This window comes from Xyrauchen texanus, chromosome 26 (assembly GCF_025860055.1).
Source record: "Xyrauchen texanus isolate HMW12.3.18 chromosome 26, RBS_HiC_50CHRs, whole genome shotgun sequence".
Classification (NCBI taxonomy): Eukaryota; Metazoa; Chordata; class Actinopteri; order Cypriniformes; family Catostomidae; genus Xyrauchen; species Xyrauchen texanus.
This window is the reverse complement of record NC_068301.1, coordinates 38,021,813-38,036,468: the sequence shown is the minus strand read 5'-3', so window position 1 is coordinate 38,036,468 and position 14,656 is coordinate 38,021,813. Positions and strand designations below refer to the sequence as shown.

Sequence of the window (14,656 nt, the reverse complement as noted above, 5' to 3'; positions counted from 1 at the left end):
TGTTTATGTTTGTTTTATGTTGTTTTAAGTTGAGTTTATGTCATTAAAGTTTACGGTGATTGTTCTGCTGGTTCCGACCGCCTCCTTCCCGGGTTTCGGCACCTATGTTGCGGTTAAGGATGGGCAAGGAGGAGGCTGGAACTGGCAGAACAGTCAACATATGTCTTAAACAGTCATACTTTGATGACATAAACTCAACTTAAAACAAACATTAACACACACACACACACAGACACACACGCACATAGCGGCTGCCTGTGTCTCTCGCTCCTGAACTGGTGCCTCCGGCTCGTCTTTATCCCCCTCTCGGTTGAAAAGGCCAATTTTAGGCTGGGCATGTGTAATCACTGCCTTGCCCCGCCCTCCTCCTTGTCAAAATAGACCATCGTCCTGCTTAATAGACTGTAGCTTTGTGCCGTTACAATACAGTACTTTTAAGTGTTGAGAGCAAATGCATGTCATGTGAGAGAGCGTCCGTGTACCAGTTGTGCGAGCATGAACCTCCTCTCCACTCTTGTGAAATCTGCCTGTTCTCATTCAGAGAGTGCGTGTGTACATTCAAAGCATGTCCTGTTCACTCGCAAGTCTATTATAACACCATATAGCTCTGTCTCTGTTCATTTGAACAAGAGAAACAATACTGGAATTTAAGGAATCAACTCGCCATTTGGCAGGTCACTTTTTAAGAACTGCAGCATAATGCATGGACACATTCATGCTGCTGACGATGTAAGAGAAGTGAGCAAAACATATGACATATAAACCGTCAACTTAGAACATCTGTTGTAACTCGCAGCTTCTTTTGACTTTTTCATTAGTGGAAAACTTACGTGCGTAATTTTATCTAGGATGCATAAAGGAATTTCCAGAACTCATGTGGTGGCATATACTGTACATAGATGATTAATAAAATATGCAAACAAAATCACAACATGTCCATTCATTAATTAAACTTGTTTTAGTACTTTTGTACTTTATCTGTATACTTTATGTGAAGTACACAGTACAACCTTTGCCACTTAATGCACAAACATCTTGCAAAGCAAACGCAGCATGTGCTATCTAGTCAGTCAGCACATAGACCTCAACACTTGACACAACCCTGACAATCAATAAACATCATTAATTAAAAAGATGAGCTCTGAACATCACCACACAAACAGTAACTAACAGTAATGATGAAAACAACAACAACAGCAAAGATAAAGTCTGCAAAAAATAAGCCTATAACACTAATCATAAAAATGTGTTCATGCCACAATGCATGCTGGGAGCTGGCAAATCAGCAACATTGTTCAATATGAAACAGTTTGTTCAGACAACTTTAAGCTAGTTAGGGCAACATTTAGGGTGATATTGCTCATCTAAAATGTATTTAGTTCCAGAATAATTTGTATTTCGTAGGACTGAAGATCTTGCGATAAATGATGTGAAGTTACCTGGCACTGAATGTAGTCGATTCAATATATCTTTGCTGTCTGATGAAAAACACAACTCAAAAAACAAACAGTAGAATTCATGAAAATCAGCCAACTAAAACACTGAGATAATGGAGATTTAATCAATTTCAGGATCCCATTTACTTGGCTATTGTATAGGCCAACAACATTCTTGTATGTATTTAAATCTGCATATTAAGAACCAAAAATGGGGGTTATTAAGGGGGGGGGGGTTGTGTATTATTTGTGAATATTAAGTACTAGGGCTGTCATCTTAATAATTAATTCAGTGCGATTAACTGTATAAAAAATAATGCATTAAAAAAATCCCATTCATTTTCAATGAGAGCACAGTGACTTCCGGAGACACGAGCTGTCGCGACCGTTGGCGACTAGATGTGGGCGTGTCCAGCAACGCGACAAAGTTGAGACAAGTTCAACTTTATTCAAATGAAGAGCGACTAACGGAAGCGACAGCCAATAGGAGAGAAGATGGGAGAGCTCACGTGATCCTTCTCTCTCTCTCAGCTCCTGTAGTAACGGAAAGATGGATGAAAGGATCATTCTTGCTGTTAGAAATTTTCCAGTGCTCTATGATATGTCTTTTCCCACGTACAAGGACATTTTTAAGAAAAATACTGCGTGGAAAGGTGTATCTGAGATCGTGGGGATTTTATGGACCCAGACAGACCGGCATTTGCATTTTCGCCGCAGATAAACAGCCGCTATGGCAAATAGCACACCTTGTTTCTCATTCATCTTTGATATAAAGCATTTTATGTACTGATTCCATTTATATTTAGTCTTTTCCCTCCAAAATGTTTGTTTTTAGTGGCAAGAAAAGAGATTCGCTGTCAACAGCAATGGAATGACATCCGTGAATGTCATTTATAAACGTTACTAGGCAACCAGTAGTGGGAACACCCACTAGCGACTTCACCGCCAGCCACCTGCAAAGACAAAGTCACTGGCAGTGTGTACGCAGCTTAAGCAATTCAAGCTTGTAGTACCAACTGTTTCATCCAGGGGGCAGTATAGGCAACTCACAGCTTATACAGGCAGAGAACAAACCACACTTACCAAGAGCAGACACGTGTGGACACGTTCTTGCAAACAAACTCAGCTTGATGAGCGCAAATCCAAAAGCAGGGATCTCAAGACGTGTTTTTCTAGGTTTCAAACTTTGTTTAACTTGAAACAGCCATCTTCTGTTTATGACGCAAAGCAACCTAGAAGCTCCAAAGGCATCCTTAGACATGCCTTTATAATAAATCTCGGACTTTTTGACAAATTCACTTGTGTAATGGATTGCTGTGAGCTGCCAATGATAGGCTTATGATCAATAATATGGAAATAAACAATATATTGGATTCTAAAGCCACTTTATATATATATATATATATATATATATATATTGTCTTTTTTAATGTTTGACTTGTGTGCCAAAATAATGTAATGCATTTTAATTATCTTTATTATTTGTTTATAATATATATATACTCTATATACTTTCTCAGCAAATATGGGCATACCATGTAATTAATTCAGTTAAAAATGTTAAATCCATGGACCGCCCTATTAAGTAGACATTTATGCTCATTTAAATGTTATAACCCTTATGGAATTTAACCCTGGTTTTATTATAGTAATAATGTAATGGCTATGATTAATTTTGTGGTTACTATGGTTTTACTACAAATACCATGGTTAAACTGGTGGCTGCTGTAGTAAGTGAATGTCTAATTAATTATATAACTATCAAGATATATTTTAAAATTCTGCAATCATTGCAGAATTCAATAATATCATCTGATTGTTATATGTCTGCAAATATATCCTTCTTTAAATAGCTTCAATATAGTTAGCTGCTTTTTGTTAGTAACTTGTAATGTAGCTAACTACTTTTTAAAAGGAGTAGCTTGAGTGTAGTTATTCTACTTTAAGGTATGAGTAGTTTTTAGCTTTGTAAGCTACATTTTCAAAGTAGCTTCCCCAACACTGCTATGTATACTGTAAATAGCAAGGCAGCTCTCTTGGTTTTGGAACAGAGTCGTTATGTCTAACTGATGTTTCTATTCATTTGCTAGTAAATGTCATCAAAGCAAGCATTTCAATTTATTTCTGTGTGCCTGAGGGAATACTATTCAGATTTATACATAAATCACAAATACCCACAATTCTCTCACCCTCAGATTGTCCTGATAACTTACATCCTCTTTCTCTTTTGTCCTCAGGAGACTCGGATCAACTGCATTCGGATCGCTCGTAAAGGTAATTCATTCTTTATCTGCACTGTTTACACGCTCGAGGGCCTGTTTTGCTGACAGTGTATATACATCAACACTAACCAAATGCCCCTTCTGCGGTCTCACTCATACTTTATCAACAGATGAAGATGTATTTGTTATATTAACGTGGCACTCTCTCTAAACACGAGCAGAGATGGTTGCGCACGATTCTCCTGGTATTGTAATCAAAATATTACGTACACATTTTTCATTCAAGTTCATCACACCGAGCCAACAAAAATAGACTGATGGAAAAGAGAAAATGAGAAAAGCAAGAAGAACTACGGTTGATGGAGAAACAGATGAAGGTTGTCCAAAACCTAGTAAGCTGCCTACATAGATAGCACGTTAAGGCATGTTGAATGCCAAAATACTGTTGAACACAAAAGAGATCAAATGAAGCCCCACAATTTTGTTCAAGGCTGTTGCTCTGCAATATTACCAGTTGAATGAGCAGTTCCTTTATTTGTAATTAACAGTAATTGCTTCATTATTTTGTTAATTAATTAATCAATTCTGTGAAGTAACAGCCTGATCTCACAGTGAAATCGGAAAGAGTAGATCGATATTTCTTTCGTCATAATCGGTATACGTTGACCAAAATTTCGAAACACTGCCCTCAGTGGCCAAAACGGTTAGAGTTGTTGGGCATATGGGCACGTGTGAGCTCCATTTATGTCCAGGAGAGGTCGCCAAAAGCTAGTAGTGAAGCAAGTTCTTTTCAGCTTTACAGGACGTTATACAACAAACAGAAAAACATATATTTATAGATTCTATCCCCAAACTCAAACCTAAACCTTAACCATTAGTGGAGTAAAAAAGTAATTTTAGAGGGAAAAGTGAAACCTCCAAATGCTTGGGTTTGAACCATAGTCTCCCACACATATGATGCAATGCGCTGCCAATCACGCCAGGTGGAAAGGTAATCACATTGAAACCACTGCAAACGTGTCTGATAAGAATGCTGATCCTAGGCTACCAAAACTATCTGAAACATCATGCTGACTTCACGGACAATCTGGAATGTTGTGTTGCTCTCATTACTCTTAACTCTTTCCCCGCCAGCGTTTTTAAAAAAAAGTTGCCAGCCACCGCCAGGGTTTTTGACGATTTTCGCTAAACTTTAATGGCCCGCAGAATATTTTCTTCCATGAATATATGAAGATGCTATATATCACAATACAGATCTGAGCCTCTGCTTTTAGGCAAAAAAAAACGATTTTATTTTATCTTCATTTGTTCTTTTTTTATTGCGACTTGAACAGAGGTCGGTTTTGTCAAAAAACAACATTTCAGACAAAAAGCTGATAAAAAGGCATGTTTATGTCTGATATTTTGAGCTTCTCAATACTCCATTTCTTCATGTTTGAGACGATCGCAGTCTGTTTCTTTGATCAAAGAGTTGCCTACTCTTTCAAAACATGCGGAGGGGTCTTCCTTACCGTATAACACCTAAAACACGGAAACCCGGAAAATTCTGTGTTTGGCGGGGAAAGAGTTAAACATAGTGTTACACTATGCTGTAGTCGTCTCATACTCTGTTATTTATGGTTTTATTTATTCTGATGACCAAGGATGTTGTAGTAAATGTTCCCTTAGCAGATGGTATAATGAGGCACTTTCATTTCTGTGATTTTCAAATGGCAATTTCTGCAGGGGCTCAAATTAATCGATTAAGAGAGACAGAGAGGGGGATGGGGGTAGATTTCATGCTGTTCTCTGGAGCGGATTGAAAACTGACTGCATTTACAGGCAGAGAAAATGAAGACAGAGACTTAAAATGGCTGCCAGTCTCCGTTCATAACACAGCGTGATTCTTTTTCAAATGTGTGGCCAGAACGTGCAGCTGTCATCACTGGACACTCAATAGTTGTCCTGAATGTTGTGGTTGCTGTAAAGTTGCCATGTCCCTTCCTGGATGTGCAGGTGATAAGAATCCAAGCTGGAATGGATAAAGACTAACTTTTGGCCTTGCCAAGCCCATTTGGAGTGAGGCCCCCAAATTAATGCAAATTTTTCAGAGTCAACAGACCTGATTTAACTTGGACTGGCTGATTTGATGGCAGACCTGAATTTGGAGACCCTTTACTCTGGCATTTTGTCTTCAAAACCAGGCGTTCTCAACTGGTGGGTCACAACCCAAAAATGGCCTCTGTTCTGATAGGGACTTGCAGGGTCCGAAATTAACACCCGCCAAGCACCAATTGCGGGTACATTGATTTTCACAGTGTCACACGCCATTCTGGTGGATGCTTGTAAAATAATGTAACATTTTCCAGTTTTGTCCTCAAGGGGGCTCTTTAGGTCTACAACCAGTAATGTTGCAGGTGTTTACATAGAACGACTCTCATTAGCTAGTACCGCTGCTGATCGATAGTCTCAGTTGTAAATCTAGAAGAAAGATATGGCAATATTCAGGAGTGTTCATCCCATCGGGGTGAAGGGAAGACCATTTTCAGATTTGATTAACCCATCACCACAGGGGGACTGGGTAGCTTAACGAGTCAAGATGCTGACTTCCACCCCGCAAGGTTGAATCCAGGGTGTGCTGAATGACTCCAGCCAGGTCTCCTAAGCAACCAAATTGGCCTGGTTGCTATGGAGGTTAGAGTCACATGGGGTAATCTCCTCGTGGTTTCTCGCTCTCGGTGGGGCGCGTGGTTAGTTTTGCGTGGATGCCGCTGAGAATAGCGTGAAGCCTCCACACCGTGATAAGATGTGTGGATTGACGGTCTCAGACGTGGAGGCAACTGAGATTCGCCCTCTACCACCCGGATTGAGGCGAGTCACTACACCACCACAAGGACTTAGATCGCATTGGGAATTGGGCATTCCAAATAGGGGAGAAAAATACCAAAATATAACCCACCATCACATATACAAATTCTCTGGTAATGATTGCATTATAAAACAGGAACTAAAAGATTTTCAAGACGTTCCGTTCTTAAATATGCATTCTTCCGGTGAATGCGGACAGAAAACCGGAATAAAATACTCAGAATAAAATATGTTTCCTGTACTATCATTAAGTGCCGCAGTAATCTTCACTGCTTCTGTGTATCTTCAGCGCAAGACATAAAGCCCTACCAGAGTAGACTAATGTCCAACGGAATTACTCTTTAAAGCCGGTTCTTTTGAATCTATAGCAAGAAACATAACACGTGACTTCTTATGAGCCAATTCTTTTTTGCGAATCAACAACTACAGTGCTACCAGTGTTGTCCAATTCCTGAATGAACAACTCTATGAGCCGGCTCTGTTTAGTGAATCAAAGAATCAGTTGGAGCTGACTGAATGAATTGAATCTCTCCAAATAAAACCAAGAACTGTTACAATGCTATGTGTGTACTTAAGGCTCAGGAGACTCATGAGAGTTACTTACTGGTATAGGCGGAAATCGCCTAAACCCCCCCATCTGAGGGTTGTCCCCCCCTAAAATATCATTAAAATATGTGTATTGTAAATAATATAATAATATATTCTTAAAATAATTGTTTAAGAAATAAAATAATACAAATGCAAACGGGGCAACAACAAAAAAACCCCTTGGTGTCCCCTTAAAAAATTGCTCTTGAAAATTGTTATGTTTATTGTCCCCCCCAACATTTTGATGAAATTTTCATAGCTGTTCATATGACAAGAAATTTAGTTTTGTTGTAATAAGAAAATAATATGAAAAATAATTTTATATGACTATCAATTATTTACTTGACTATCTGGCAATTAAATATAAAAAATAAAATAAAATACAACAATACAATTCTTTAAAAAATTTGTTTAATTTTAAAAATGTTTACAGTATTGTTTATTTGTCCCTCATGTCTGTAAAATCCACTTGTAAAAGCAACTAATTAGTTATTAAAAAAGAAATTGGCCAGTAAGAAATCTGACTGGCTGGTATTTTTTTTTTCTGTGGGCTAAAAAGTAAATTTTGGACCCTGGGTACGTGTATATAATAACATTTAACTAACCATATAATCTTGCAGAGTTAATATAGCAAACAGGAGTGTTAAGTAATGAATTACAAATACTCACGTTACTGTAATTAAGTAGTTTTTCTCAGGAATTGTACTTTTTTTAAGTAGTTTAAAAATGTTATACTTTTCCTTAAGTATATTGTAAGTGCTGTAACTGTAATGCGCTATTTTCCCACCGTCTGTGTTCGCTACTTCCCTGTCCTGATTTTATTTTTATCTAGCAACATGATTGGTTAGAAAGAATCTCGTGAATCCAGTCAAATCAAATCACACATAAAAACTTGAAACTGTTATGGATGTGGAGAATGCCTCAAGCACAGTTTACAGCTGAACATAACAGGCCGCACCTGAAAGGGCTTTTCGCAGTGAAAAAGGCCAATTGCATGATCGTGTCATATGAGTTTAACTTGCTCAAGCCATATATCAGCATTAATCCTGCCTCTAATTTTTAGAAACATATTGAGGTAAATTTCATATAGATTTACAAGATTGTGTGTATCTATAATGTAGCCTGTAATTGAATTACCTATCAGTGTAAGTGCAGCGTAGTTCTAGCAGGAAGACTAGCAGCTGTACATCATCGCACCATTAGCTAAGTAACTCCTAGCTAATCACATGTCAGCCATTCCTTTATAAGTCTGCTCACAATCTATCACATTGCTGTTTCAGTGTGCTAACACAGAAACCTCCACCACCCCACCACCACCAGTTGAGTCACATCCTGCAGGGGGGTAGGCTCCTCGCCCCTGCCTCCTATCTCTGGTAGGATATGACAGTTCCGAGTACAAATTCTTCGGATCGCCAGACGGGGCTTGCGCCAAAGAGAGACATTAGTTTTCTGTTTTATATTCATCAAATAAATTTCATCATAAATTTCACTCAAGTCTGAGAGTCTTCCTGATATAACTGAGATTATTGGGTTTGATGTAAGAGATTAAGGCAATGTTATCTATAGGGTGATAAAACAATCTTGATGTTTATCTGAAATAAAAGTGAGATGTCCTCGATATCGATGATAAACTTTTGAGTAATTTTCTATGCTCAAATTCTATACACGTTCTGCGGACGGAAATGTCTTGTTGATGAGAGAGGTCAACAGAAAATGGCCAGACTTGTTCGAACTGACAGAAAGTCTACAGTAACTCAGATAACCGATTTATACAATTGTACTGAGCAGAATAGCGTCTCAGAATGCACATCAAACCTTGAGGCGGATGGGCTACAACAGCAAAAGACCACGTCAGGCACTTATCAGGATCATAGTGTTCTTAATAATGTGCTCAGGTAGAAGGAAAACGCTTGCCATATTTTTTTGTTGTTGATTTCAAAGGCTGTGTATCTAATCAAACTTTTCGATTTTTTTTTACACAAATTAATGTGTCATTTTGTAGAAGCTATACAAATTAGGCAGATGCCAAAACACACATGCGTGACATGCCCTCATCCATAAAAACCATGAGCAAAACTACAAAATGTAAAAGAAAATATGACCTAGACTACATTATATACAAGTTCACTTGTAGTAAACATGGTTTATGCTGCCCAATTTGTTTTATCCAGTGAATTATTAGCTGGCGAGATCATTAAACTGCCAAACCACCAAAATAAATTCACATTTCAATGTTTGATTTAAGGACTTTTCTTCTTTTTTTTTTAACAATAAGCAATTGTGATTCTCTGTTGGGTCGCCACTTTGTCCAAAGTAAAATATGGTTTATTTTAAATTTTTATTTAAAAAAACAATCTCCTGGGGGTGCATGCCACCAGACCTCCCTACAAATAAGGGTAGCTATAATTTCGACAGATTTCTGAGGATGAAATCCTGCAGGCGCTCATAAATATCATAACCATATTTGTGAAAGGGAAAGTTGGCAGTGAAAGGCAGGATTGATGAGCACCATCAAGTACGGTTTATATCTCTGATAGCACTCGTATACCATCCAGATATATATTTAATGTGTGTTTACATTTTGAAGACATATTTTTACATTGTCCTCTCATCTGCGATACATCTTTAATATGTACAGTATGTCAGTATGTATGTCTCGGATGTAAATAAGACATTCAGAAGATGTCTTTGAGATGTTTATGATTTTAAATGTTTTTAAATCTGATCTTTTAATGATGTTTTGCAGATAATTAGAATGTGATGCTTTCCAGATGAAAATATCTAAAACAGATATTATTTATTTATTGTTTTGACATCTATCGAGTAATCTTGGTATTTAGGAAGTCTAACCAGAAAAATGTACCCTTGGGTTACTGACCTGACCACAGTTTGCTAAAGCCCAGTCTTCTGTTGCTCTTAGGGCACCCGGGATTGAGCTCCTCCCCCTGTGGCTGGTTCATGGGCTGCCTGATGTTGATAATGTGTTTTAACATCATATTAACATGCAGTGTGAGCCAGCATCATCTGGTCTGTGTTCTAATTGTATAATGCTCATCTGCTGCTTCTGATAACAAGATGAGAGGGAGGGTGTAATGATTCCAAGAATACATGGCCAAGTAGGAAGCTTGGACTGGCTTAACAAACACGTTGACCTTTATTTCTTAAACATAACATAAAACAAATTCACGTGCTGCTTCCCTGCAGACATGCCGAACACACACACACACACACACACACACACACACACACACACACACACACACACACACACACACACACACACACACACACACACACAGTCTTTGAGTCATCAAGGCATTTAAAGTAACCAAGGCATCCTTTCCACAGTTTCTCAATAAAATAACAGAATGAATAAATATATTATATTATTTTTAATTATATTGGTATGTTGGTTCTAAACAAATAAAACAATAAAAAGCAAAATACACATATAAACGCATTCTTTTTTTACTAAAGCATACTAGCATTATCTTTAGCCATGACAACATCTTTAAGAAAAAAAGCAGATTTTTAAGTTATTTTTGTGAACTGCACAGTACTCTGACTCTCAGCTAATTGATTTATGCCCATTTTTCTCTCTTTAACTCTCTCTGTCTTTCCTCACTCAGTGGCCTGCAGGGACCATAAGCGTGCTCTGGAGGTTTCCCAGCATGCAGAGGACATGGGGCTGATCCTGGGGGCATGTGCCGGGGGACTGGTGGTTCTCATCCTGCTGCTGGGAGCCATTGTGATTGTCGTCAAGAAGGGGTGAGCATGTGTCTACTGTCAGACATGATGCAAATCAAATCCAATTGATTGTCTTCAAAATCACATACTAACAGCAGCATCATCAACAAGCAGAGTAGTCATATTAGGAGACAAGGAACTTTAAAGTTTTAAATGGTTCTTAAATGACATGTAGGTCTCTACTTTAAGACGGCTATATCTTATGCACAGTGCTATGCGATACGTCATACATCACAGTCATTGGGGATAGCCAAGTTTTAGTATTTACGTGCAAGCATGTGCTGAGTATAGCTTTAAATGGGTTGGCAAAATTGTGCACACAATACCAAGCGATAAATAAAGACAGCCCATTCTCAAGACATTGGTAGCTAGTGTAAATGGGCTGTATGTATAGGATTTATGTCCTTGCAGCTGGATGACCTGAACAATCGAAAGGATCCAGGATCACAGACCTACTGTCTGGTAATAAATAATGAGGCAAAGTTTGACGTTTTTATGACTGGTAAGAGGATTCAGATTGAATTAAAAGATTACTTATATCAGATTTGTTTAAAACTAGATTGAAAAGTCTGTAGACAAACTTTATGTTGGCTTGAGAAAGCGTGTCTGAAAGTTTGAAAAGCTTTGTAAGTTTGAAGTTTGATGTTAGTGTGAAGTTTAACGAAAGAGAGAGAAATAGAGAGAGAGTAAAAAAGTTTGAAAAGTTTAAATTTTTTTAAAACAGCTCTGTTAGCTTGAAGTTAGTTTACATTTTAAAGATAGATAGATAGATAGATAGATAGATAGATAGATAGATAGATAGATAGATAGATAGATAGATTGTTTAAGCATGCTGCTAGCATGTTTTAGCACTTAGCTAGCATGTAGCTTGCTGTTAATAGTACGCTTTGCTAGTATGTCTATCACTGATTTTGTGCATGTAGCTTGAAAGCTTTAGCAGTAAATACATTCAGAAATATTGGATGGGAGTCAATGGGAAATTGGGCCTTTTTGGATGTCCGCTACGGGAATATCATGATTCCGATCCATTAGAAAAGTCATAGCAATCCAAGTCAGAACAGGTATAAAGTCTTTTCCAAGTTTGGTTGATGTATCTTGAAAGCTATAGGAGGAGATACAGTCAGACCATTTGAGTCTAAGAAATATATTAATAAGCTTAAAAAGAATATCACGATGATGGCTTGAGAAAAAGAAATATGATTAAAATGCTCACTGTGACTGCAGTTTTCAGCCAACATGAAGAAAGAAGAGAATAAAGCATTTCAGCATCACTGGAAATGAACAGCGGCCGATCAAACACAAAGGATAGACATATATATTAGACTGAGTGAGTTATTTCTCACAAAAATAACAAATTTGCGCACTTCATTTAGATGGACCTCCCATATATGTTTGCAAACACACCCGCTTTTTGCGCACATTTGCCCACAGATATAACAAACACTCCTACCCATGGCCAGTTGTGTATTGCCCAGGCTGGATAAGACGTAATGCACAGTCGTAGCATGTATCACTGCGCCTAACACGGGTATGAAAATAGAGAATGCACTGTATTCTGTTAGCCAATCAACTTGCATGTTGTTGTACGGTTCTTTCTGAAACCCTTCTCCTCTGCAGTACCACTGTGGAGATTGTATGTATGGTTAATTTTGCAAAAGCAGCATAAGCAGATCTAGTCCGGCAAGACCAAACCCACCAACTTGTTCAATCCATCATAAAGCCTTAAAGTCTTTCGAGAGTTGTCAGAACTGAACTGATGAAATCAAGTCTCCAAACTCAAAAGGTATTCAATTACATAGAGTCCAATTGTGAAGTACAAGGCTAAAATGTTGCCGAAATTCATTTGTTACCAGGGTCATCAACATGTCAAAACATGGACAAATGTGTCTGTGGCAAGACAATACATATATATATATATATAACAGTTAGTTCCTGTCCTCGACGAAAGATGTTCCATGAGTACTGATGGTCTGACACCATCAGCACTCAGACGCTTCACTGTGTGTGTATCACTCCACTTGTGTTCCTGCCGTTCTAAACTAAAGTGTAAGAGAAGTGCACTTCTGTTAAGAGCTATGGTTTGTCTTTTTTCACATTACATATGTTAGCCAGCAGGTGGTGGAAAAGATAATTTTTGTATGTAATATGAGCCCGTTTACATACAACAGCTCTTCGTGATCACTTATTACACTTACAACACTACACTTCTAAAGCTACTAATACGGCTTTAATTGAACAACTTCAGCATTACGGCTCATCACAGCTGAGAGACACAACAGACTGATTAATTACACAATGGGTGCTGTTTAAAATTACGGAGGACATCACTGTTTCTATAGTGATTGACTCTTGTGCCTCGGCTACCACAAAATAGAGAGGAATAGCCCGCTTGGATGCAATTTTTCCACTGAGAAAGCTGACCTTCAGAAAGCTGACAGCATCTCTGCTTGGGTGTGGCAACAGATGATCACACACGCTCCATCTCTCTCTCTCTCTCTCACACACACACACAGACGCATACACACACATCCATCCTTATTTATCTAATAACTTGTTCGAAACAGCACAAGCCGTGATACTTTTTCTGAAGTGACATTTTTGAATTACTAATGGAGGCTTGGGCGCACCATTTGTTTTGAACAAGCAACGGCAGACTCTGATCCGCCCACATAATAAAAAAGTTCAGTGCAAAAATGCGTTTCTATGACCGTACTCAGTTTTTCCTAATTTTTTAAAATGTACTTGTTCATTGAACTGTTTTTTATAAGTAATATCACACTCGCAATAGTGCTATATGTCCCTAAATCAGCACTACTGTGATTACCTGTGGCCGAATTACAATAGTGCTGATGTAGGGCCTTATCACACTCTTGCTCATGTGATATTGCTTATATATAGTGTGTGTGTGTGTATATATATATATATATATATATATATATATATATATATATATATATATATATATATATATATATATACACACACACACACACAGTGGCAAGAAAAAGTATGTGAACGTTTGGAATTTATGTACTGTTTAAATTTGTTGTAAAATCTGGTTTAAAATTAATCTAAGTGACAGCAATGAACAAACACAATCTGTTGTAACACACAAATTATAGTAATGTTCTTAAACATATTGAATACATCATTTAAATATTCACAGTGTAGGTTGAAAAAAGTATATGAACCTCTAGGCTAATGATGAGTCAGGAGTTGGCAAACCTGTAATTCAATTAATGAAGCGAGATTGGAAGTGTGGGTTAGAGCTACTTTGACAAAGCACCCAAACATTTTTAGTTTGCTGTTCACAAGAACCCTCTGCTGATGTGGAGCATGCCTAACAAAAAAAGAGACCTACAATCAAGAATTGTTGCTTTGCATAAAGCTAGAAAGGGTTACAAAGTTACCTCAAAGAGCTTGGATATTCATCTATCCACAGTTAGACAGATTCTCTATAAATGGAAACAATTTAGTACTGTCGCTATTCTGCCTAAAAGTGGTCATTCAGCCAAAATGACTCAAAGGGCACACTGCAGAATGCTCAATGAGGTAAACAAGAACCTTAGTGTGACAGCTAAAGACTTGGAGTAATTAGAACTGGTATACATCTCTGTTCATGAGTCTACAATACAGAAAATATTAAACAGCCATGGGATGTGTTCAATAAAGACAGGAAATATTTTGTTTGTGTTGTTAGCTTAAGTACATTGTATTTATCTATAGTTGTGACTTTGATGAAGATTAGATTTGATGATCAATTAAGGCAGGGTTCACAAACTGTTTCTTACCACTGTATACGTAGATCCCTAACCC

The 14,656-nt window shown here is 37.8% G+C and overlaps 1 protein-coding gene across 1 annotated transcript in view; it reads left to right on the top strand.

Moving 5' to 3' along the window:
* LOC127619505 (receptor-type tyrosine-protein phosphatase U-like) overlaps window positions 1-14,656 on the top strand; it is a 432,480-nt gene that overhangs the window by 289,050 nt on the left and 128,774 nt on the right. Inside the window, exons 13-14 of the mRNA XM_052092344.1 lie at window positions 3,674-3,710; window positions 10,723-10,861. Coding sequence (XP_051948304.1) covers window positions 3,674-3,710; window positions 10,723-10,861 — 176 coding nt within the window. The remainder of the gene's footprint in view (window positions 1-3,673; window positions 3,711-10,722; window positions 10,862-14,656) is intronic.